At 51.8% G+C, this 25,920-nt stretch overlaps 1 protein-coding gene across 1 annotated transcript; it reads left to right on the top strand.

Annotated features, from left to right (window-relative positions):
* The first annotated feature begins 669 nt into the window (after window positions 1-669).
* IL10RB (interleukin 10 receptor subunit beta) lies at window positions 670-25,920 on the top strand. Its single transcript, XM_078452829.2, has 7 exons — window positions 670-829; window positions 2,219-2,342; window positions 5,920-6,077; window positions 8,200-8,366; window positions 12,977-13,124; window positions 18,872-19,026; window positions 25,387-25,920. The coding sequence occupies exons 1-7, from the start codon at window positions 781-783 to the stop codon at window positions 25,699-25,701; spliced, it is 1,116 nt and encodes a 371-aa protein (XP_078308955.1). The 5' UTR covers window positions 670-780; the 3' UTR covers window positions 25,702-25,920.

Below are 25,920 nucleotides of genomic sequence, written 5' to 3'. Positions count from 1 at the left end.
GGCATTCTAGGGTCAGACGTCAAGCAGCGCCTTACATCACCACGTACTTTATACCCTGCTCTGAACTTTCCAACCTCACCACTGCCCAAGCCTTGAAAGAGGAAATTAAACGTTTCTCAGCAATCTCGTGAGAGAAACCAGTTTTTGCCCAATAAATAACTTGGGTCTCTGTCGTTTACCCCTAGGTGGGAGGGGGTGACGTAGACTCTTTCAAACCGTCTTTGCTAATAGAGCGCCTTAAAATCAGCTTACTTTCAGGGAAAGGGGGTTCTAGAGAACCCCTGGAGGCAGTTTGCACTGGAGAAAACTTGGGGGGATACGGAATGGTGTCAAGAAAACCCACCACCACCCATGACCCCAGATAGAACCTCTGGGTGGGCGTTGTAAGCTATTTATCTAACTTGGAAGAGCACGCCTTTAATGCTGGCGGGGTGTCTCCCCCAATCCGGGTGCCTTACGTACAGTTTTGCAAACGGTTTACCACCGGTGTTTTCCACCCACGAGTTGGGGGTAGCAAGTCCCCTTCCCTCCGCGTCTCCCGTCGCCAGGCCCCACCAACATCTCTCTCTTCCCGGGGCGCAGGGGTGCGCAGGACGCAGGGCGGGCAGGGGCGGGGCCCGGGCCGGGGGCGGGGCCTCGGCTCGTCCCGCCCCACCAGTCCCCGGAAGCGGCCGCGGCGGGGGCGGAGGAGGAGCTACGGGCGCTTCGGGGGCGGGCACCGGGGCGCTGGCCCGGCGGCTGCCGCGGCCCCCCGAGCGCCCTCCGGCTCCCGGCGCGGCCATGGCGCGGGGCCTGCGGAACTGGCTGGGCGGCTGCCTCCTGGTGTCAGGTGAGGGGTCCGCGGGGAGGGGGCGCGGGCCGGTCCCTGCGCCGCGCCCTCCGGGGCTCCCGGCCGCCGCGCGGCCCGACGTGCGCTGGGGACCCGGAGGCCGGGCCGCGACGCCGGCAGCGATGGCCCCAGGGCCAACCCTGAGCGGACCCCATGGGCGCCCTGGAAGTGACCGAGTGCCCGGTCCGGGCCTCCCATTCAGTCCTCAGCACCCCAGCACCTGAGCTCTGCCCCTCACCTTCACAGCTGCGGGGCTTATGAGTTCAAAATCCACTGAAACCTTTTGTGCCCGCCTCTAGATTTCTTGCCCGGGTTGAGATAACCATGGACCCCCCCCCCCCTCCACCCCCCTTCCTTTCTGATGAACTCATCCCCGGACTTCCAGGATACCACAGTGTCCCGGTTTTCCTCCTGCCTCTCAGGCTGTTTCTACCTAGGATCCTGCCCCTCTGCCAGATCCCTGTCGGGGTCAAGTTCTTAACCAGGCCCTCTACCCCCTTTCCCCGCACTATCCCTGTAGGGGATACCAGCAGAAGCCTGGCATTGGATACCAGCTATCCGGCCTGTGATGCAAACATGTATCTCTATTGGCACCAGCTGGGTGGTGGGCCCAGTGGTGGTTTATCATACCCTTCCCTCTGCTTTTGTGTATGTTTGATATTTTCTATTAAAAAGTTTAAAAATGGTTTCTTTCTTTGGGGGGGGTGGGGAGAGGGACAGAGCGAGAGAGAGGGAGAGAATTGTAAGCAGGCTCCACGCTCAGCCAGGAGCCCGATCTCACGACCCAGGGATCATGACTTGAGCTGAAATCAAGAGTGGTCTCTCCACCGACTGAGCCACCCAAGCACCTGTAAAAATGCTTTCTGTCTCTAGCCCAGCTCTCTCCTCTGTGCACCAGGCCCCTTCCTCCAGCTGTCCTGAACGTCCCTGCTCGCATAGCTCTCCAGCATCTCAAACCTAATGCAGCTAAAAATGGGACTCTCGATGTCCTTGTCCCCAGCCCCAGTCAGGGCATCAGGTGCTTAAGCCAGGAATGAATATTAATGTCTCCACACCAAACGGATCAGAACGTCTCAAGTCTATACCTCTGGAAATATATCTAGAAAAACCCGTGTACCCACCCCCCCCTTACACCGTTTTCCTACCACCCAAATCCAGGTCACCCCCATCTGTCCCTTCTTCGTGGTCACTCTCTGCCCCACCCCACTCCCAACCTCCCAGATAAAATCCAGACTCCTCGGCACGGCTGATGTGGGTCTTTTCCCCTCGCCTGTGTGCCCATTTGAAGGCATGGAGCCATAAGGGAGACCTGCATGTTGGACGTGGTCATTTACTTGTGCAACTCTTTTGAGGAACCAGGTTGCAAAGCTTTTCCTTTTATTTTTCCAGCCTTAGGAATGGTGCCACCTCCCGAAAACGTCAGAATGAAGTCAGTGAATTTCAAGAACGTTCTACAGTGGGAGGTGCCTGCTTTTCCCAAAGGGAATCTGACTTTCACAGCTCAGTACCAAAGGTGAGTCTGGGGCACCCTTGGGCAGGAAGGCCCTGAGCTGGTCACTGGGCTGGACGACAGGAGAGGGTCTGACTGCTGTCACCTGCATGACCGTGATATCCCACAGGGAGCCTCCCGGCTGGCCTTCATTCTGTCCGGGAAATTCTCGTGAAAGTTCTGTTCTCTGAGAAAAGACAGGGAAAGCCCTTTTTACTTTTTCTTGTCGTGTTGGTCCATAGCTTGACAATCGCGGGGCCACCGGTAGATGATGACCTTATATCACACGGCTATGGATGTCACTGGCCACAGTGGTAGCAGTTGCAATGCGAATGTATCAGGTTTGTCACATTTGACACTTTTTAAGAGAAAAATGTCACCGATACCGTCTCCACTTACTAGAGTAGCATTGCTAGAAGTCAGCCATTTGGAGGAGGAAGCCATCCAGGAAAACTGAGGTATGCGGAACAGGAAAGCCCTGGCCATCCGACCACCCACCCCCTCCAGCAGATTATAACAGAACACTCCCGTGCTATGGGGTGCCGATCATTTGCACAGTGGGTGCTCAGTTACTCTGTGGCTGTGTCCCCAAATTGAAAGTCAGCCACCTACTGACTGTTAAAAGCTCTGGCCTCTGAAAACAGCACAGAGGCTTATGAAGGAAGGGTGAGTGTCACCAAGACTTATCTCAGTGGGGCTCTGACTTCCCAGCACCTGCCCTGCCCGCCGATTTTCCCCTCTGCCAGCCCTCCCTCAGCAGCCTGCCGTCACGCACCACAGTCTGGACTGCAGGTGACGCACCTTTATGCCAAGTGCAAATAACCTCGGGAGGCCAAAGGGTGATGAGCCGGCACACCTGCCTCCAGTGTGACTCAGAAACATACGGAGACAGCGCCTTCGGCGAAGCAGGAGGAAACCCAGGTCCCAGACCCCATTCATCCCACGCTTCTCGTCCGGCTCTGTTTTGCAAACCTATCCCAGGACTGCTAAGTCAGAGAAGAAGTAGGAAGCTGGACAAGGCAGTCTTTACTTGTCTTGTAACTTGTGAATCCCAAGTAATTCCCAGCTCACAGAACATTTTAAGATTTCAAGCTCAGTACAAAGGACTCCCGAATAGCCTACATCCAGTTCACCGTTTTTTAAGGCTTGCCTTCCTTTAAGGTTTCTCCCTCTCTCTCTATCGTACATCATGCCCTTTTGCCCTTAATGTTCCACGGTGAACTTCCTAAGAGCAAGGGTAATCTTTTACATCAGGGCAGCTGTCAAGGTTGACAGCTTTAATGCGGGTACTTCCCTCTGACCTCCAGTCCGTAGTCCAGCTTTGCCCATTTTCTCAAGGATTTAGGAAGGGTCGTCCTGTGTCTCCTTTTTCCCTGCTGTGTATTTTCTCCCACTGACAGTGGTTTGATAATTTCATGTCTGTTTCTGTGGTGGTGACAGCGGTAGAGATTTCACTGTGGAAAAATCACCCTCCCTCTCCCTCTGTCTCTCTCCCCCATAGTTTATTATTTGGCGTTCTGTTCTGTGCCCTTGTGGTAGAGGCGTTTGGTTTCCATGTTCCTCTTTTAGGTGCGAATTCCCAGTGGCTTCCCAGTAAACAAAGGTCAGTCCCTGGGCTCCAGGTGTTCTTAGCATGGAAGTGTAGACCGAGCACGGGATGTGCTGAGGAAAACACAACATGTGCTGGGGGCGCCCTTGGGGAAGAAATTTGACCCTGAAAAATCTGATGACTGTTCCATGGCTTGTGAAAGGTTTGTTCGAACTTAGCCTGAGGGGTTAGATAGCACAGACTCTCTCATATATGTGCGCTGGGTAGGGGTGACCAGAGGAGGGGAACTTTCAGAGGATGTATGGGTGATTCGAATATGGAATCGTCTTTGAAAACTAGATGTAAATATGGGGAATGGGTCATATTACCTGTTTCACGGAGAGAAACATATTTTTTTTTAAACGTTTATTTTTGAGACAGAGAGAGACAGAGCATGAACGGGGGAGGGTCAGAGAGAGAGAGAGGGAGACACAGAATCGGAAACAGGCCCCAGGCTCTGAGCTGTCAGCACAGAGCCCGACGCGGGGCTCGAACTCACGAACCGCGAGATCATGACCTGAGCCGAAGTCAGACGCTTAACCGACTGAGCCACCCAGGCGCCCCGAGAAAAATGTTTTTTAAGTGCAATAAAAATGACTCGTGAAGGAGAAATTGTTGCAGAACAGCTTTCGAAATACCCTGTGTTCCAGCCAGTTGATGCATTAGTTTATTTTTTTTTAATATTTTCTTAAAGTTTATGTATTTATTTTGAGACAGAGAAGGAAAGATTGAAGGAAGGAAGGAAGGGCAGAGAGAGAGGGAGAGAAGGAGAATCCCAAGGAGGCTCCACGCTGTCAGCGCAGAGCGCTAAGTGGGGCTCCAACTCACAGATCACGAGATCCTGACCTGAGCTGAAATCAAGTGTCAGATGCTTAACTGACTGAGCCACCCAGGCATCTCGATGCATTAGTTTAAGTGAAGGAAGTGGCAACATATGAGAAAGCCCCCTTAATGCAGTGACCCCTGTAGTTTCCAAATGGTGGGATGTCAGGCGACTGTGAAGAGTCAATTGACCAAAGATTTGTGCTATATTAAGTGAAAAGAGCAGATTGTAGAATAGTATGATCCCAATGATCTCTGCCTACTTTTAGCAGGAGATTGTTCTGGGCCCCGTCGCCAAGAATGTGGCGAGGTGTGGTGTGGCTCCTAAGACTGTGGGCTGTGAAGTCCAACAGATCTGAGTTCCGTTGGGAGGGTTTCTTAGGTCCTCCATACCTGTGCCTCATCTATAAAATAGGAGTAGGGCGCCTGGGTGACTCAGTTGGTTAACTGTCTGACTTCAGCTCAGGTCATGATCTTGCGGTTCGTGAGTCCGAGCCCCGCGTCGGGCTCTGTGCTGACAGCTCGGGGCTGGAGCCTGCTTCGGATTCTGTGTCTCCCTCTCTCTCTCTCTGCTCTTTCCCCCCTCACGCTCTTTCTCTCTCGCTCAAAAATAAACAAACGTTTAAAAAAATTAATAAAAAAAAAGACATCTGTATAAAAATGAACTGTTTTATGGTTTTTCCAGAGGAATTGCAGCAAGAGTCATTTATAGGACATTGTTTGAAATTATTGTAACATACTTACTTTGGCTACTCTGGGTATATCAGTATTCACAAACCGTGTCCCACATAATCAAGGAGGGAAGCTTTCTTCCTCAAATGTATTGAATACTCAACCCTGTTTTGGAGAGGTACGTGCTCACTAAGATACAAAGGTCACTGAGAAGTTCTGTTATGAAGACAGATGCCTCTTTATGTTTAACCTAGTTTCTGCCCCACGTCGTTTGACTTTGGACAGATTATTTTTGAAACAACTTATGATATCTCAAGGATCACCCAAGTCCCATGGAGCACAGTTTGGGAAATGCTCTTATAGACGAGGCATGCTACTCATCAAAACTGATGATTTCGAATTTGGTGTATTTTTCTCATGTTAGTCTCCGTTGTCCTTTGGTAGTGGGGATTAATAGAGTAACAGTCAGACTCAGACCAGAGTGAGAACTTTCGTGATTTTATTTTTCTGATTTTACAGTTATAAGAAATTCCAAGATATGTGCACAAGTACTGTCTTGATGGAATGTGATTTCTCAAGTCTTTCCAAGTATGGTGATCACACCTTGAGAGTCAGGGCTGAATTTGCAGATGAGCACTCAGACTGGGTGAACATCACCTTCTGTCCTGTGGATGACAGTAAGTCGCTTTGTTTTCCATTTCATTACAATGCCATCATCATGCCTTGGGTTTTTTTCCCCATGGGGTAGCCCATCAGCAAGAATTCTTTGAGCTCCCGCAAAGTGGGTGGCCTTGCACAAGGAGCTTAGGGAATATAAGAAGGGCTATGGTCGTAAAGAAGTTTATGAGAGAGACAGGAAGGCACAGTCACAAAGTCAACACGATAATGAAATATAAATCTAAGAATGTCAAGGCTTGTGGGTAAAGAAGGAGTTGAGGCCAGTGTTGTTAATGAAAAGAACTGGAAGGATTAATGTAGTGCATTTTCTGGGAGGAAATCAGTTAGAAGTTAGGACGTAAGGAAACGTGACATGGCAGGCAGAAGAATAAAGGTTATTCAAGGCAGGTGTGGAGACAGGCTGACCGGATGCAGACAGCCAGCTTGCGCAGAATGAAGGACAGAGCAACGGATTCGGTGCATGTCAGGTACATTGAGTCAGGCAGGCTGGTAAGCATCAAAAAGAATATTCCCAGGTTAGATCTGGGGGGTCGTGGGGACTCACCAGAGGTCACAAGATGAACATAATTAGAACATCAGGAATTGAAAACTAATTAAACCACTTCATAGCAATGGAGAGGAAGAGGACAGGAGGGGCCGGGTACCCTCACTAACAAGACTCAAGTGCAGTCTTCCGAGGAGTCCTGGAGAGAAGCATTGGAAGGCTTGTGTCTGTGCGGGGTGGGGCCTTTATTCTGCTCCCTGCTCTGGACCCCCGGGGCTCCCACAACTTTGCCCCCCCCCGCCCCCTTTACCCCCCCACCCACTCCCGGTGGGGAATGCAGCTAGGACACCCTTCCACTCTTTCCCAGTTCTGTCCCAGCCTTGGACAACAGAACTCTTATTTCCGGAGTCAGAAGTCATCAAAGTTGTATTATCTTTTTTAAAGGTTATCTTTATGAAAGTTAAGAAAAAGAAACATTGAGGAATACAAGCAGCTTGGGGCGCCCGGGTGGCTCAGTCGGTTAAGTGTCCACCTCTTGATTTCAGCTCAGGTCATGATCTCTTGGTCTGTGAGATTGAGCCCCGAATTGGGCTTGTGCTGGCAGCATGGAGCCTGCTTGGGATTCCCCATCTCCCTCTTTTCTCTGCCTCTCCCTGCTCATTCTCCCTTCCCTTCCCTTCCCTTCCCTTCCCTTCCCTTCCCTTCTTCCCTTCCCTTCCCTTCTTCCCTTCCCTTCCCTTCCCTTCTTCCCTTCCCTTCCCTTCCCTTCCCTTCTCTTCCATCTCATTTAAAAAAAAAAATAACAAGCAGCTTAACAGTAGTCAAGTTTTCAAAACATAGTCCAGTCTTCTGCTCCTGTAATTGCTAAGGGACTGACCGGGTCCTGACTGGTTCCAGTTTCCGTTTGGGGACCCATCTGTGGAAATTCCCTTTAGAAACTGATACACAATAGCTGAGCAGCTTGCCCAAAGGTCATGCAAGTAAGGAGTGGCCCAGCAAGGATTGAGAACCAGGCTGCTCTCTTCACACTCTTAGCAACAACCGCCCTTCTCTGGGTATTTGCCTCTTGAAGTTGGTATGACAGGAAAGTGCTGCAAGATGTCACGTCGAATCTATTTACACATTTTGCTTTGAAAAAAAATGATAAATGTTCTTATCTGGTTTTCAGCTACCGGCAGATTAAAAACAAGAGTAGAATGCTGGAAGCAGGCCCACTAACAGCCTCAAAAGAAGTAACAACAGCCAGAGAAGAATACAGGATATGACTCAAATAGCACAGTCACCGAGAGATATTTATTATTCACGGTACAGTTGTTACTGGGCACCTACTGTGTGTCAGGCACATTCTTAGTGCAGAAGCTGTAGCAGTTAACAAGACAAAATCCCTGCCCTCGTGGAGTATACACTCTAATGAGGGAAATCAGACCATAAATAGACACATACTTTATGACACATTTGACTGTGGAACAAACAAACTCCAACTACCCTCCTTGGCCACATCAGTCAATGTCATAGCAATCTGACATCAAAGAGCAGAGTCCTTCCGTAGACCATTGGTCTGCACCGTTATGAAAAAGAAATGTTGGCGTTTTTAAATGTGATTTTTGACAGCCTTTCTGCTTTGTTCTCTTCCTTAGCCATGATCGGACCACCTGGGATGCAAGTGGAAGCACTTGCTAATTCCTTACATATGCGTTTCTTAGCCCCCAAAATAGAGAATGAACCTGAAACATGGACCATGAGGAATATTTATAACTCGTGGGCTTATAATGTGCAATATTGGAAAAATGGCTCTGACGAAAAGGTAAGCTCGGCAAATCGTATGCATTTCATGTGCAGCCTCCCCCTCTTTGCCCAGTATTAGTCTGAGGCCGTGATTATGGAGAAAGGGAGCTAGGAGGCCATCCAGGTCAGGGTCTTGCAAGGTGGTAGCACCTTATGGTCCAAAGGGTTTAAGGCCAGTTCCTCTGAGCGCCAGAAGCTTCCCAGTCTGAAGGGTGCCTAGTATCTGGCTCCCGCTTCCCGGGCCCCAAGGGAAATGACTTCCAGGTACTAGCTCAATGAGAGCAAACCTTCCTCTCCCTGAAGGGAAGTTGTAGGAAAAGATAGAACTGACTCAGCAGTCACCTGACAGAAGTTGGAGTCAGCTGAATCAGGTGACGTGCTACATAACTGCTGAACCCCTGTGCCCCATGTACACCACAGAACAGTCAAGGCCGTGGTCACGGCAGTCCCACCCCTGGATGCTAGATGAAGAGTGTCACATGTTACCCATCTGACCCCACTTTTCCCCATCACTCTCCTCCTCTCCAGGGGATGGTTCCTTTAAAAACGGGAGCTAGGAGGGGGTGCCTGGGCGGCTCAGTCAGTTAAGCATCCGACTTCGGCTCGGGTCGTGATCTCACGGTTTGTGGGTTCGAGCCCCACATCAGGCTCTGCGATGACAGCTCAGAGCCTGGAGCCTGATTCGGATTCTCTGTCTCCTTCTCTCTCTCTCTCTCTCCGCCCCTCCCCTGCTTGTGCGCTCGCTCTCTCTCTCTCTCTCTCTCTCTCTGTCTCCAAATTAAAATAAACATTTAAAAAACGAAAAAAAAGGAGCTAGGAGTTTGACCTGGTTGGATGTTGCTCCTGCCATTGTGACTCCGGTCACATTTTGTACCTCAGCTCCTTCCTGTCTGCAGAATGGGCATGAAAACCCACGTCGTTAATACAGTGGGACTAATAACCTCCTTCACAGGATTTGGGGGAGTTTAATGGCATAATGAAAAAAAATAAACTTGTCCCATTACCTGAACAATGATATGGTCAATACATGGGGTTCCCTTCCCCTTCTGTAGATGCATTTAGGCTATTTTCATTCATCCTTGGTCAGGTTTTGTTCTTATACTTACTGCTTCCAAGCCGAATGCCATTCGTGGTCCTAAACTGACATATGTATATGTCATATAAGTTAGATTATGTATATGTTATCCCTTCTATATTAAATGGTGCTTTTATCACTTAATTCTCAAGCGTCTGGGAGGAAAGAGTCACCTATGTGTATTGTTTTAGGAATTGTGTAATTAAATTTATAGGTACATACTGCTCGGCCCCCCAGAATCTCAAGTTAATTTTTCCCTCAAAAAGTGCTCCATTAAATGGCGTAGGATATCAGCCTTCTTCACAGAATAGATGATTTTTGCTTATAGTCAAGATCCCAGGAAATGTATGCCTAGAAAGCAATACAGAATAATAAGGGTTTTTTTTTTTAAGGTTATTTATTTATTTTGAGAGAGAGGAAAAAAAAAAACCCATGCGCAAGCAAGGGAGAAAGAGAAAGAGAGAGAGAGAGAGAGAGAGAGAGAGAGAGAGAGAGAGAGAGAGAACCCCAAGCAGGCCCCATGCTGTCAGCACAGAGCCCAATGTAGGGCTTGATCCTACCAACTGGGAGATCGTGTCCTGAGCCGAAACCAAGGGTTGGGCGCTTAACCGACTGAACCACCCAAACTCCCCCAGAATAATGAGTTTTATAGCCACTTATCAAGTGCAGGCGTCTCTGTTAAGCTCCGGGATGCAAAGATAAGACAGGAGTTAGCGAACCTTTATTAAGGATCAGTTTCCACCGCTGTCGTGCCTGAGTGCCTCCTGCACCAGGCATGAAATGCAACGCCTCGTTTATCTTTAGCTTCTCATCCAGGATGTGCCCACAGGATAGGCGTCTGGCTGCACGTCTGTCCTGTCACTTCTGCCTGTTGTTGTTGTTGTTGTTGTTGTTTTTGTGACATGCCGAGTGTTGGGGAGGCTGCCTGCTCCCCCGCTCCTCCCTCGCTGGTGTCTACCCTGTCACCGTTACTGGCTTATACGTGCTGTGTTGAAACGTAACCCCCAAAGTGAAGGTATTAGGAGGCGGGGCCTTTAGGAGGCTTGGGATTCGTGCCCTTATAAAAGAGACCTCAGAGAGCCCCTTCTCCCCCTCTGCCATGTGAGGACCCAGCGTGCAGATGGCTGGCTGTGAATCAGGAAGCAGCCCTCCCCGGACACCAGATCTGCCCGTGCCTCGATCTGGGACTCTTCAGCCTCAAGTACCGCGAGAAATAAGTGTTTCTTGCTTATAAGCCACCTGTTCTGTTACAGCAGCCTGCAAGGAATAGGACAGTGTGGTTCCCTTCTCGAATATGCAGGCTTAAAAGGCTGCCACGTTAGATCCCTAAGCAAATCGCATAAAAGGCTTCGGGAAATTCTGTCTCTTCCTGCTGGGAGAGAGTGGGCAGATGAAGTGAGAAGTTGCCCAGGTGTGAAAGACAACTGGAAAAAAGCAGTCAGAGGGGACTTGAACAGAGCCCTCCCTATCTGTCCTTCCCTGCCTGCCACTGTGAGTCAGCCCTGAGTTTAGTCTTTGAAAAAAAGAGCACCGTAAGGTCTTAGGGGTATTGGAGTTCTAGAAATGAAAGCCAGGGTTTTCTTATTTTTAATTATTGGAAGTTACGGGGCTCCTGGGTGGCTCAATCGGTTGAGCGTCCGACTTCGGCTCAGGTCACGATGTCACGGTCTGTGAGTTCGAGCCCCGAGTCGGGCTCTGTGCAGACAGCTCGGAGCCTGGAGCCTGCTTCCGATTCTGTGTCTCCCTCTGTCTCTGCCCCTCCCCTGCTCATGCTCTGTCTCTCTCTGTCTCAAAAATAAATAAAAACATTAAAAAAAATAAATTTCATTATTGGAAGTTACACCATGCTTTTCATTAGTCGATGGTATAATCCAGTTCTTGTCCTCAGTGAGCTTAACTTTCTCGTACAATAAAGGAATAGAGACAAGTTTTCAACAAGCCCAACCCTAAAAGACAAATAACCAGGGGCGCCTGGGTGGCTCAGTCGGTTGAGCGTCTGACTTCGGCTCAGGTCACGATCTCACGGTCCGTGAGTTCGAACCCCGCGTCAGGCTCTGGGCTGATGGCTCAGAGCCTGGAGCCTGCTTCCGATTCTGTGTCTCCCTCTCTCTCTGCCCCTCCCCCATTCATGCTCTGTCTCTCTCTGTCTCAAAAATAAATAAACATTAAAAAAAAAATTAAAAAAAAAGAAAAAGAACCAATTACTAAAGCAAAAGAAGAGTCTGTGCTCACTTTCTGTGGAAGTTCCTATGCCTGTAACGCGTTTTAACTAGGAGCCTTCTGGGGCGCCTGGGTGGCGCAGTCGGTTAAGCGTCCGACTTCAGCCAGGTCACGATCTCGCGGTCCGTGAGTTCGAGCCCCGCGTCAGGCTCTGGGCTGATGGCTCGGAGCCTGGAGCCTGTTTCCGATTCTGTGTCTCCCTCTCTCTCTGCCCCTCCCCCGTTCATGCTCTGTCTCTCTCTGTCCCAAAAATAAATAAAAAACGTTGAAAAAAAAAAAAATTAAAACTAGGAGCCTAATATCCAGAAATGATAACCGTGATGGAGATGTGGCTGGTAGATACTCTTCTTGTTTCCTTTCTTCTGCCGGAAACTGTCTTGGTTTCCCAAATTCAGGAATATATCAATTATGATACCTTCTATTCAAACTAAGCTGAGTCAGGGATGTCCCTCCAGAGGCAGGCTGTGACATGTGCCCTGCAGGGGAGGCAGGCCGCCGCTGGACGAGAGCATCCCAGGGGCTCAAGCAGAGAAGCGATTCGAAGGAGAAGGCTGGGCAGCTAAGGGTCGGCAACCTGCCCTTGACTTAGAAGGAAAACCACACGGGGTCTCACCGTAAATGACCGGTGGCAGCAGTTCTGGGGCTGCTGTAGCAGAGTACCGCAGATTGAACAGGAAGGTGTCAGCTCAAGGTTCTGGAGGCCAGACGTGTGACATCAAGGTGTCAGCAGTGGTGGCCAGTCCTTCGGAGGAACATGAGGGAGCCTCTGTTCCATGCCTGTCTCCTAGCTTCCAGCTTGCTGGCTCTCTTTGGCTCCTTAGCTTGTAGAAGTGACAGCCCAATCTCTGCCTCCGTCCTTCTGTGGCATGTGCATGTCTGTGTCCACATTTCCTCTTGTAAGGACGCTGGTCACACCGGATTAGGGCCCATCCTAATGAGCTCATTTTAACTTAATCACCTCCGGAAAGACCCAGGCTCCCACTAAGTCACTTTCCAAGGTACTGAAAGTTAGCCGTTCAGCATATGAATGTGTTGGTTACACATATTCAACCCCTACAACTTAATTCTTTTTTAAAAAGGAGTAGGATTGTTTAGATGGCATCTAAACTAGAGGACTCAGGAAATGAAGCGGTTCATCGGGACCACAGTCAATCCTTGCCCCGTGCCTTAAAATGCTCTCGGGGCCCCCTGACGTGAACTGGGAGGAGCACCCGCTTCCTTCACCTGCCTGCTTCGAGCCCAAAGTAAAGATTATAACTGGCAAATAGGGGAGGAAAAAGAGCTGGTGTCCTTTCACTGCGGAGGCATGTTTTCATTTTTGTCTTCATTCCTAGTGGCCGATTACTTGTCAGTATGACTTTGAGGTCCTCAGAGATCTTGAGCCATGGACAACTTACTGTGTTCAAGTTCAAGGGTTTCTTCCTGATCGGAACAAAACCGGGGAATGGAGCGAGCCTGTCTGTGAGCCAACAACCAATGCCGGTGAGTCTTGAAAATCACCGTCTGTGGTTCTGCCTCCTCTGAGCCTCCTCTGAGCCTCAGAGCCTCCTCCACCTCCTCTGAGCCTATAGACACCCACCGAGTGTTAGCGCTGGAAAGTTCCTTAGACAGGAACACGTCCAGCTCAAACTGCAGCCCAGGTCAGCTCTCACCGATCTGCTTCCCGCCGGAAGGAGACCACACCACCTTCCGAGGCAACTCATACACTCTGAGACCAAAGGGACGGATGGACACGTTATCCGTTCATTGAGCTGGGCTCTGCCCCCTGGCACCCACCCACATCGTGTCCATCCTGTGCCCTCAGGCCTCCTGGTGCGAGTCTCATCACCACCCCCCCCCCACAAGACCACCCAGCAGGGTCAAGCCCCACCCCCAGGAGCCTTCCCTTCCCAGGCTGCATGTCTCCAGATGCATGAGGCAGAGTTTGGAGACCTTTATCACTGTCTCCAGCAAGGCTACTTGTCTTGGCTACCAGGATCGCAACACCGTCCCTCACAGTGCCTCCATCCTCCCTGTTTCTTAAAAGGAAAGAGAGAGGGAAGGAGGAAAAGAGGGAGAGGGGAGAGTACCATTGGCCCGGACGCTGTGATCATTTACATACAGGCACATTGCATACGGGGTCATGCAAACTTGCGGCTGCGTGTCTGCCCCCAAACGGCAGGCCTTTTTATTATTTAAAGACGTCTTTGAGAGGCTCAGCCAGTTCAGACCACGGAAGGATGAATACAGGCAGGTCCACTCCTGGCCGTTTTCATTTACCGAGGCCCTCCTGGCAGCAAGGCGCTGATCTGGGGGCTACAGAAATACCAAGGAGAGTCAGAAAGAGTTCCCTCCAGAGAGAACAAAACTTTTCATCTTCCGTGTCACAGTGCAGCGGACAAAACTGCAATGCAACAACAGTCTCATTGATTCATCATCTCTGCTCCTCATCAACTGTGTTCCAGGACTATTTATGAATGTTTCTCAAAACAAGAGCCCTGTAATCTTGAGGGTGCTTAGAAGCGATGGGGCACTGGATTGCGCGGTCAGAAAAGCCACCCTATATATTAGGACTTTTAGCGTATTTGACCTCTCACCACCTTTTCTTGAGGACTAGCATTCCGAGGAACACAGCCTGGGAAAAACCAGCCCATCATATGCCGTAATTTACCAACAGGTTACCGTGCCCAAAAAAGGAAAGGCAGCCATTTTGAACTAATTGCTTCTTGGTGCCCTAATGTTGTTTTCAGTTATCATCCTTATCCTTTTTTGTTGTTGTTGTTAATTTTTTTTCAGCGCTTATTTATTTCTGAGAGAAAGGGACAGAGTGTGAGTAGGAAAGGGGCAGAGAGAGAGAGAGAGAGAGAGAGAGGGAGACACAGAATCTGAAGCAGGCTCCAGGCTCTGAGCCATCAGCACAGAGCCTGATGCAGCGCTCGAACTCACGAGCCGTGAGATCATGACCTGAACTGAAGTCCGACGCTTAACTGACTGAGCCACCCAGGTGCCCCCATCCTTATCCTTTTTAAGTGTTGATAACTAACCCTTAATTTTCCATTCTGGAATGTTTGTTATTGTTTTCTGGAGATCAGCATCAAGCTTGCTGGCCTGTAGTGTCTTGAATCTTATTATTGTTGTTGTTCCCTTTGTTTTCTAAATGCACAAATTGCCTGAATCCAGGATTCTTTTCTTTTTCTTAACACTTATTTATTTTTGAGAGAGAGAGAGAGAGAGAGAGAGAGAGAGCATGCACGCATGTGCACAAGTGGGGGAGGGGCAGAAAGAGGGAGACAGGATCTGAAACAGGCTCCGAGCTGTGAGCATGGAGCCCAATCCGGGGCTCGAACTCACGAGCCACAAGATCATGACCTGAGCCAAAATCAAGAGTCAGCTGCTCAACCGACTGAGCCACCCAGGCGCGCTCTGCCTGAATCCAGGACGCTTTCACACCTTCCAGGTCCATGATCTTTGCGGTGTCATCCAAAGATCTGCAATTGTAGTAGGAAGTTTTCTCAGGCCTACAGAGCCACACAGAGAATGAAAGTCTTGCGGTCTCCCTGAAGGGCATTCTCTGTCACTCTGTTTTTTTTCTCTAGCCCCCCCATTCAGTGCCTCGCATCTGTAGGCCCAAGGTCAGTGCCCAAGTCCACCTGCCTGTGTCCCTGCTTCCACGGTCTGAGCTGGCTGAGCCTCTCTGCCGTGCCTTTAAATAATAAAAAGCCTCCTGTCTGTGTGCTACAAGTTATTTGCTAGCCCACACGTTGTTTCTATAGACCTCCTCTAAGTCTTTTCTCATTTTATTCCCCTCTTGAATCATTTTTACTTGATTTAGAATTCTGTACCTTGGGAGCCCCCATCCTGCTTGAATCACTAGAATTGCTGGTCTAGAATCATCCTTTGCTCTGAACACCTGTCATCTGCTTTCCCAAAACCTTGAGTACATTTCGGGATCACCCGGTGTCCCCTCCTTCCCCCATTAACATGACATGGGCCATGGGACAAGTCCCGGACTGCCCTCTGCCTCAGTCATCTCATCTGCAAAATAGGGAGAGCAGTATGTTGCCACCACACGCAGGGGTTGGGGGACTTGAACAGTGCCTGGGACAAAGTGAGGCCTTAATACGTTAGATATTATGGTTACTAATAATGACATTATTACAATCACACTGTCAGGTGCTCCTCAAGGTTTATGTCATGAGACACAGTGTGAGGCCTACAATTTGACCAACAAGAGAAATATTTCAAATATTTTGTGACTGTAAGTGATTACCCACGAACTGACAAAATCCAAACATTTTATAAAAGAAAAGTGTCACCCACTGAAAACCTGCTTTTGTCAAACATCATCTTAGGTTTGTTTAAACACAGTTATCTCTCTTTTTTTTTTTTTTTTTTTTAATTAATGTTTATCTTTGAGAGAGAGAGAGTGCAAGCAGGGGTGGGTGGGGCAGAGAGAGGGGGACAGAGGATCCGAAGCAGGTTCTGCCACTGACAACAGTGAGCCCGACTCGGGGCTTGAACTCACACGAACCACGAGATCATGACCTGGGCCGAAGTCAGACGCTTCACCGACTGAGCCACCCAGGCGCCCCCAAACACAGTCTTCTCTTCTAAACCTCACGACAGATTTTCCCTGAGAGCTTTGGGCCCTGCGCCTTTTACAAACTGGAAAATCAGGGTTCAGAGAGAGGAAGTAACTTGCCCACGGTTGGTCGCTCAGCCAGTGAATGACCAGGGATGGAGCAGGTTATCTTCCCTGTAATTTTACTGCCTACAGATGAATTCCGCAGGTGAGCGCAAGCATGACTTCCCTGCAGGTAACACAGAGGAAGGGAGTCCTTCCTGACCCGCAGCAGGTCAGAGAGCAGAGGGTTTTGACTCACAGATCCTCCTGTAATTCTCAGCCCGTGTGACACAGTGACCTGTCCTTACCCCTTCTCTCTCGGGGTGAGTCACAAGTGCATCTTTTGAATTTTGTCACCACCAACCAGATGTGCCCATGGAACGTTCTCCAATAAGATGCCGGCACATCCTGGCTGGATCACAAGGAGCCCAGGCGCTGCCCTCGGAGGGGGGGCGTGGGGGGCTCGGCACAGTGTCATCGACGGCGCAGGGTCTGGGGTCGAGGCCAGCAGTGTTTAGTCAGCACTCAGTGAGTAAGCCCGCTGCGTGCCACACAGAGAACTGCCAAAATGCTAGATGGAAGGACAGGTGGACGAGTAGGGGCCTGGGGCTTCCCTAAGAGCTGAGATAGCAGATCCCAAGTTGGCCTCCTGTCGTTCACTGAGGTACAGCCCCGGGACCATTGCATCCAGCTCGATCGCCACGTGACCCTGCATTCACCGAGAAAGGACCTGTTTAAGTGCTGAAACTGGGGGCCGGAAGGCACCACCCCTGGGTCCGGCAAATGAAGCGAGAATTCACCAGGGAATTCTGGGAGGAGTTCCCCTTGGCCAGGAGGAGGATGAGGCCACTGTTGTGAATGAAAACACGGGGCCGAGGGAGGAAGGCAGGCTGGGCCCAGCCCCTGCATCCCCTGCAGACGCCACCCGGGAGCAGATATCTGAGGACAGCGCCTGCGGGCCTCATCCTGCTAAGTGCGGGGGGACGGGGCAGGGTAGCAGCTGATGAGGCTCCAGCAGGCTTGGTCTGCCCCGTGCAAGCATATTCTCGACAAATAAAATGACTCCCTTTAAAATGACTTGCTCTTAGAGGGCAGGGTTCACTTGCTTTCCTCTCTCAGCACCAGATGCTTTGGGTTTTGATCGGAGGGCGGCGCCAGTTGCCAGGCATTGGGCACTGGGAGGGTAGGTGGCCCCGGGCGACAGAGGAAGCCTCCTGGTGCTGCATGAGGGGAGCCAGGATCACAGATACCCAGGTCAGAGGTAAAGCTGGGCATTGATTGAAGCAGTAAAAACCTATTCAGTGAGGACTGCAGGAGAGAAAGAGCTGCCTGGACAGGTTATCTTTTTTGTTTGTTTGTTTTTGAGAGAGAGTGATCAGGGGAGGGGCAGAGAGAGAGAATCCCAAGCAGGCTCCGTGATGTCAGCGCAGAGCCCAATGCACAGTTCGAACTCACAAGCCATGAGATCATGACCTGAGTGGAAATCAAGAGTCAGACGCTCAACTGACTGAGCCACCCAGGCGCCCTGAGCTGCCCAGCCGTTTTAAAGGAAGAACAAGGGGGCGCCTGGGTGACTCAGCCCAACTTCGGCTCAGGTCATGATCTCACGGTTCACGGGCTCGAGCCCCGCCTCGGGCTCTACGATGACAGCTCAGAGCCTGGAGCCTGCTTCGGGTTCTGTGTCTCCCTCTCTCTCTGCCCCTCCCCTCCTGCTCACACTCTGTCTCTCTCTCAAATACACATTTTTAAAAAATTTAAAGGGAAGTGAGGAGAAGAGAAGAGAGAATCTGGGAAGAGGAAAATTACAAAAAGCAGGTGAGAGGGTTGGTCAGCGTCAATGCAGTTAGGCCATCAATGTCTATCGCTAACTGGCATTAACAGGTCAGCTCCTACCTTCCTTCGGAGGCTGGGGGACAGGGGCCTGCCTTCCTGATGGCTGCCGTTTAGAGGAATGGCCTGTGGGTCCTTGAGAAAGACACCCCTGGGTTTCACGAGATACGTATGCATCTCAGAGGGGCAGAGGAAGGATTCACAGTCATAAACTTTTTATGGTAAGCGCTCTAAGAAAGGAAGGCCAGGTATTGGCAGCCTTGAGTTTCCCCCAACAGAAACCCAAGGCAGGTGCTGGGGCGTCCCGTCCCAGCAGCATGGCCTTAGGCCACTAGGAGACAACGTTGGAGTTTGGGCGCATCTCTGGGCACAGAGGCTCGGGTGGAGACGTCATGCCAAGACCTTTTGCTGTTCTCAGTACAAAACACTGTAGTGCGTGTGTTTTACTGGGGCTCTGGGGCCCCAGGGAGTCCCATTTCCCACTTCAAGGCAGAAGAGGTTTCTCAGAACGGGGAGGCTCACTGCTCAGGGTTCTTGCTTACTCTTACCCTGCGTGTCAGCGGTCCTGCCAGAAGCCAAACCTGGGAACAGATAGGAGGGGGTGACCCTTGCTGGAAACGCCTGGATTCTTTCTTGAGCAGCTTTCCTGTGGTGCCTTCTCACCCCTTCCGAGATGAGCGGCTGGCCCTGCTTGCCGGGATTTCCACTGGATGGTGACGGTGGGATGGTGTTGAGGTCACGTGACCCGTGTGTACTTGAGCAGCAGGTAACGCAGCCCGCTGTCGCGTTCCCACAGAGACTGCCCCGTCCTGGACCGTCGCCATCGTCCTGGCAGCCTCGGTGTGTGTGGCCTTCCTGCTCCTCGGCTGCTCCGCCCTGCTGTGGTGCCTGTACAAGAAGGCCAAGCACGCCTTCTCCCCTGGGAACTGTCTGCCTCAGCACCTGAAAGAGGTAGGCCCACGAGGGGGCTTGACTGGAAGGGGACCTCTTTTTTTTTTTTTATGTTTATTTTTGAGACAAAAAGAGAGCACGCAGGGGAGGGGCAGAGAGAGGGAGACAGAGAACCCTGGCAGGCTGCATGCTGTCAGCGCAGAGGCCGATGTGGGGCTCGAACGCACAAACTGTGAGATCATGAAATCAGGGGTTGGACGCTTAACCGACTATGCCACCCAAGTGCCCCGGAAGGGGACTTCCTTTTAAGTCAGGGCCATCTCATCCCACGTGGCAGACTGTCCTGGAGAAGGACACCACCGCAGGGCAGTCTGTGGTCACGGAACAGCCCACGGGGAGGAGGCAAACCGTCCCTCCAACCTGGACGTTGTTCCTTCTCTGACCTTCCCTGCCTGAAGCCCCAAGTAGTTAGGGGGGTACTCAGCTGTGAGACAGCTGCCAGCAGTGCCCCTGGTGGCCAGGGCAGCGAGGGCCTCCTTCCAGAAGGAGATCGGGGGGGGGGACACACCTCAACATGTAATACAGTCCACCCCTTATACAGGAACCCACCAGAGCAGCGCCCCCGAGACTTAAGTCACTCTCTTCCTGGGGAAAGTTACATGAGGAAGGTTAATGGAGCCACTCTGGGCCTGTCTCAGGAGCACAGGTGACATGGTCTCACAGCTCTGCTGGTCCCCCTGTGGGACCCTCTCCCCACTCCCCTCCCATGACTGCTGTTTGTCTCATTGGTGCCCCAGGCCCTCAGCCCTGAGAAGTTCTGAGTCTCTAGTCACGGGGCACCAGAAGCCTGGGCGGCTGCACTTGTCCACTTGCCATCAGAATGGCACAGAGACCACCCTGAGACACCCAGTGACTCACTTGCCATTAGAATTGCACAGGGGATGGGGCACCTGGGTGGTTGAGTCAGTTAAGTGTCCAACTTCGGCTCAGGTCATGATCTCACGGTTCATGAGCTTGAGTCCTACATCGGGCTCTGTGCTGACAGCTCAGAGCCTGGAGCCTGCTTCCGATTCTGTGTCTCCCTGTCTCTCTGCCCCTCCCCCGCGCTCTCTGTCTCTCTCTCTCAAAAATAAATGTTAAAAAAAAAAAAAAAAGAACTGTGCAGGGGACACCCTGAGACATCCGGTGACTCCTTTCCTTGCCAGCTGGGTTCCTGACTTGAAGAAGTGGCAGCCATAATGTAAGTTTACCAGGACCGTCCTACTGTGTCCCCTGGTAAGAAGGCTCCCCCTTTGGGAACTCTCTAGACCAGAGGTCAGCAAACTTTTCCTTTAAGGACCAGATAAGCAGATGCTTCAGGCCTTGTAGGCCAGGAGGCAAAATTCAAGATATCATGCAGGTATTTATACAACCACTTATAGGTAATCATTTAATGGTTTAACTTTTAAACCATTCTCTCTCTCTTTTTGTTTTTTAAATGTTTATTTATTTATTTATTTTTGAGAGAGAGAGAGAGAGAGAAAGAGCGTGCGCACATGCACAAGCAGGGAAGGGACAGAGAAAGAGAAGGAGAGAGGGAGAATCCCAGGCAGAAACTCCATGCTGTCAGCACAGAGTCCAATGTGGGGCTCGAACTCGCAAACCGTGAGATCGTGAGCTGAGCCAAAATCAAGAGTTCAACGCTTGACCGTCTGAGCCACCCAGGCGCCCCTGAAACCGTTCTTAATCCGTGGGCTTCCCCACAGTTGGCAGATCCTGCTCCAGACTTAGCCTAAAACTGAGCGCGCACCCTAAGTGGGTCCCTGAGAGCGATGGTAAGCGCGGCCACTCCGGTTTCTCCCCCTTGGTTCCTGAACCCTTGTTTTCTATCGAAGATGCAGCGTCACGTAAGAGTCCTTGCTTCTGGGTGCACCCCGGGTGCCGCGGGACGATGCCCCGTTCTCGCAGGGCACCGTTTCCCGGCTGGCGCGTCACCCACGCCTTCCGCCGGTCGGCCCGCCGCCCCTCTGGGCTGGCCGCGGCTGGGTCGTGTGCCGCGTGGTATCACCAGTGGGCCCCTTAGACGTGTGCCCGCTCCAGGCCTTTTTTGCTGTCAGCGGGCCCCCGGTCTCACGCGATACTAGGCGGGGGCCCTGTTAACTTGCCGGGGCGTCCGTAGCAAAGCCCCACAGGTTGCGTGGCTTAAACAGCGGAAGGTCATTGTGCCTCGGTTGTGGGGGCCAGAGGCCTGACATCGGGGCGCCGGCAGGTGGGTGCCTTCTGCGGCTGTGACAGGGAGTCCGTTCCCAGCTCTCCTCTGGCTTCTGGTGGTTTCTGGCCGTCGTTACCATCCCTTGGCTTGTAGATGCATCTCCCCAACCTCTGCCCTCATCGTCACGTGGTGTCCTTCATGCCTGTGCCCGTGCCCGCGTTGCCTCTCCTTACGAGGACCCCAGGCATACGGATTAGAGGCCCACCCTGAGGAGGTCTTTTTAACTTGAATACCTCCGTGAAGACCCCGTCTCCAAATCGGGTCACATTCTGCGGTGGTGACACCAGAAGGGGAGGTAAAGCACTTGACCGTAGTGGACGCTTGTGGGAGGGATGATTTGCCGTCCTTGTCTGCCAGGGCCTGGGTCAGCGCCGCGGAGGTCTGACAGAGCGTGGGCTCGGTTGGCACGGGGTCCCGTGGCGGTCTCAGAGTCCACACACGACACGGAGCCACTTGGAGCCGCTCCCCTGAGTCCAGACACACGCCTGTCCCGCGGGCTCGCTCACCCCTTAATGGGTCCGTGAACACTAGCCATCGACCTCCGCCCGCGAGTCCACGGGGAGCCCGGTCTCGGGGCCGCTTTTCTTCCAACACGAGAGGACGACCAGATGCGCGGCCCGAAACTCCGCCGACGGAGGGCTTTCTCCTCTCCACTGCCGTTCAGGGCCCCCTGGTTCGGGCCGCAGTGCCGCCACAGGCCGTTTTGGGTGTGTGCCCACGCGCCACGCCAGCCGCCCTGTGAACCGCGTTTGGCCTTTTCCTCCTCCTTCGGCCGGCCCCCCGCGCGGTCGTGGTGCGGACCGAGGCGGGGGCGCTGTTGCAGCGGGGGCGGGTGGCGTGGGAGGCCGAGCCCCGGGTATGTGCAGCCTCCGACCTCGCTTCTGGCCACGGGCCGTGTCCCCGCTGGGTCCCTGTAACGTCCAGGAGCCGTCTTACAAATCGGGCATAACTCTCTGCGGCAGCGGCCGGGCCTGGCCCCCAAACGGCAGTCATCCGCGTAGCGATTCTCCTTGGAGGATTTGCCGTCCACCCCACCCGGCGTGGCTCCCCACCACAGACCCGTCAAGGATCTGCCGGGCCACGCGCACCTCGTGTTCGTTGGGTCCAGTTAACACGTCGTCACTGACAGATAATGCCGGGCCTTCGTGCCCCTGCGTCGGCCGGTCATGAGATGCGGCCAGGGCGGCTTGCTCTACAGCCCGTTCGTCCTGCGGGGGCCTCTCCTGCCCTTGGCAGCTGTCCCGTGTCCCTCTACAAACACCCTGGAGTTGGGTTCCCAGGTATGGAATGTGCTGCCTCCAGACCCAGAGAGGCCCACTTAGCAATGGTGCTAGTTGTTAGCGGTGGGAAGGGTGAGACACAGCCATTGGTCCTTTACTTTAGAGAAGATGTCCAGCGGGTCCTACTCCAGGGGACCCCTAAAACTTCACTGATATGGCAGGTCCCTGAATGTCCACACGGGGAGTTTCCCAAGCTCCGAGGTGCATGTGTCTTACCAAGGCCTTGCCATCTCTTTCTCTTCTGGTCCCGTTACCATATTGTCATGACAGCTGGTGTCAGGCCCCGTCCCCACACCACCCGGTCAGTTGGTAGCAACTGCCCCTGGGAAGGACGCGGTCCCCCGCGACCCGCGCCCTTCTGTATAGGGCAGTTTCCGGACTCTGCTGTGAGCCAGGCCAGCCCCAGTGTTGCCAGAAGCTGCGGAAGAAGCACCGTGAGGGCTGGTCCAGGCCGCATGCCGTCCACAGTGGAGGGAAAGTGAGACACATGACCACAGGCAAGTGTTTCCGAGCAGTTAGAACCTTCTCTCAAGATCATTAATCAGTTCATCAAGACCGCCTCAGCCAGAAAGAGCCAAGAGGCCTCTGTGAGCTCCTGAGAAGCAGGAAGAACAAAGAGGGGCAGGCCCTTTGTTCTGGGCAGAAGGCATTTTGTAACTGGAGACCCAGAAGGAAGCAAAACTATTCACCTGCTGTTTTTGCTTGTGGCTTGTCGTCACAGACTGGTCAGACAGGAAAGGACAACTGGGACCACCTGCCGTAAGGCACATCAAAGCCAGATCTGTTGGAACGAGCCCCTGCTCCAAGACTAGAAGACTTGCCCCACCTGCCTGCTGAGGCAGCCCCTGGAATGGCTGAGAAATGCGGGCAGGGGAGCTGGAGAAGGGGGCCAGCGGGGAGAGGGACAAAGGAAGCACCGGGAAACTACAAAGATTGGGATCATTGCATCATGGGATGCTCCAGCCTGATGCGTGATGTAAAGGTTCGCCAACCGCGGCCCAGAGAACAATTCTGGGTTTCGGGGGACTCAGCAGGGACGGGGACTTGGAGTTAGAGCAACACAGAGGCTTATCCAACACCAATCTGTTGCGTTTCTGTACGTGTCCCGCCTGGACACCAGCCTGACATGTGCTCTCCTGAGACTCAGCCCACCTTCCTCTGTTCTTTCCTGTCCCCTTTCCCAGGAGAATCAAGAGCGGCCCTGGTCCATTCTTACGAATCCACTGGATCTGAGAGTTTGGGGAAGTTACTCCTCTCCGCAGTGTCTTCCTTTGCACAAACTGAGATCTGGGTGTAATTCCTCTTGCCCCTCCCCTCCCTTCCCTCAGGTGGGAGGTGGAAATCCTGCGGCATTAAACCAGGTCCCATCAAAGGGTTGAGGGAAACTGCAGAGCTCTGAGACTGTCTCCACCTCATCCTGAAGATCCAAGGGCATCGGTGGACCTACTGGGAGGAAAACGGCAAACATGAAGTCGGCAGATATTCCAGGAAACACCTGGGCATCTTTCATGCTTCAAAGGGCAGGAAAGCCCCGGATGGTTAGACTAGGGTTCCTGCTCGTAACTAGCCCCATGCCCTAGGAGAGAGAAATAAACAAGGCCATGTGCATTCGATGCGCTAGACAGAAAGATAGCACAAGCCACGTGTATTTGAAATTGGCTAGTAGCCACATTGTCGTTTATTTGTTTTTAAGTAAAAAAGGGCAGACGAAATTAGCACTGACAATATACTTTCTGTAACCCAGTATTTACAAAATATCATTTCAACCAGTCATCAATGGTCTTTATAATTTTGGAAATATTTGCATTCTTTTTTCATACAGCGTCTTCGAAATCTGGCATTTCTCACGTGTTGATTCGAGTAGCCACATTTCAGGTGGCCAGAAACCGCATGTGACTCGTGGCTGCCAGGCGGCACAGGGCTGAGGGCTCAGAGTAGGGGCGCATCGGGTACTGGCAAACACCAAAGAGAGCCCCTAACCCTGCCTGAAGACAGACGGGAGATTCTCTGCGTTATTCCAAGACACGTTCATCCTGTGCCTGCAACATCCTGCTTCCTAGAGGGAATGACACTCAGGCCTGTGTTAGTGCCACAGCGCTGTGATTGCTCTAAATCCCAGTTTAAAAGAGGAACCATCGGGGGCACCTGGGCGGCTCAGTTGGTTAAGCAGCCAACTCCTGGTTTGGGCTCAGGTCATGATGTCACGGTTCGGGAGATCAAGCCCCGGGTCAGGTTCTGCTCTGACAGTGCGGGTCACATTGGTGGGCAGCCATCACCACCATCCGTCACCAGAACTTTTTCATGATCCCAAACAGAGTCTCTGCCCCCATTAAACAAGAACTCTCCATCCCCCCCCTCCCCAGCCCCTGGCACCCCCGTCCTGCTCTCTGTCCATGACCTTGACTACTCTAGGGATTTCGCATAAGTGGAACCATACAGCATTTGTCCTTTTGTGCCTGGCTTCTTCCACCGAGTGTAATGCCCTCCAGGTTCATCCACGTAGCGTGTGTCGGAACTCCATTCCTTTTTACGGCTGAATAATTTTCCACTGTATGAACAGACCACATCTTATCCATTCCACCGTTGACGGACACTCGGCTTGCTTCTCCCCCTGGCTCTCGTGAATAATACCGCTGTGAACATGGGTGTGCAGATATTTCTTTGAGACCCTGCTTTCAGTTCTTCTGGGCGTGTATCCAGAAATGAAATTGCTGCATCATATGATAATTCTATTTTTAACGTTTTGAGGAACTCTCCCTCTGCGATTGTCACATCCTTTAAACTCGCATTCTCTGGCCAGGAGTTCTGTATAAAATCTGTGTAAGCCCAGAAAAAGAAATGGGAAAATTTGATCATTAACTATCTTTTTTTTTTTTTTTTTCCCTGCAGTTTTTGGGCTGCCCTCATCACAATACACTTCTGTTCTCCTTCCCGCCCTCTGATGACAGTGAAGTCTTTGACAAACTGAGCGTCATTACGCCAGTCTCTGAAAGCGGCACACAGAATCCTGGCAACGGCTGTACCCCGGGGACCCTGTCGGGGCAGGGCTCCTCCAGGCTGGTCCCCGAAGGGGAAGTGCACCCAGCTGAGTACAGCACCCCCCTGGTTCTCTCGCCTGCGTCTGAGGGTAAACGGAGCGGGAAACCACCTGGGCAAACCCCAAATCTGGATCTCGAAGATTCCGAGACAACATCTAAACAATGAAAGAGCTAGATTTTTGAAGACTCACTTGGCAAAAATAACTCCACGTTGGGAATTTGCTGCTTTATAAAGACCTCAATAACTTTAAGAAAAAAAATTGTTGACCACTGGGAGTATAATTTTCAGCCTCTTAGGGCACTAATATAAGCAATAAGTTTTAATTATAAGAAACAAAAATATTTTAAATGAGGAATAAAAACCGAGGTGCTGTAAAATCCAACC

The sequence above is a fragment of the Panthera onca genome, chromosome C2 (genome assembly GCF_046562875.1).
Source record: "Panthera onca isolate mPanOnc1 chromosome C2, mPanOnc1 haplotype 2, whole genome shotgun sequence".
Taxonomy (NCBI): domain Eukaryota; kingdom Metazoa; phylum Chordata; class Mammalia; order Carnivora; family Felidae; genus Panthera; species Panthera onca.
Note: the sequence above shows the minus strand (reverse complement) of the source record. Positions and strands in the feature narration are given on the sequence as shown.

What these genes read in the sequence shown, in the direction of transcription:
- IL10RB (XM_078452829.2), top strand. Translation starts at nt 781, where the DNA reads ATGGCGCGGGGCCTGCGGAACTGGCTGGGCGGCTGCCTCCTGGTGTCA. An exon ending in AAAATGGCTCTGACGAAAAG is followed by an intron (nt 8,367 to 12,976) that starts GTAAGCTCGGCA and finishes CTTCATTCCTAG; the next exon opens with TGGCCGATTACTTGTCAGTA. An exon ending in TGAGCCAACAACCAATGCCG is followed by an intron (nt 13,125 to 18,871) that starts GTGAGTCTTGAA and finishes GCGTTCCCACAG; the next exon opens with AGACTGCCCCGTCCTGGACC.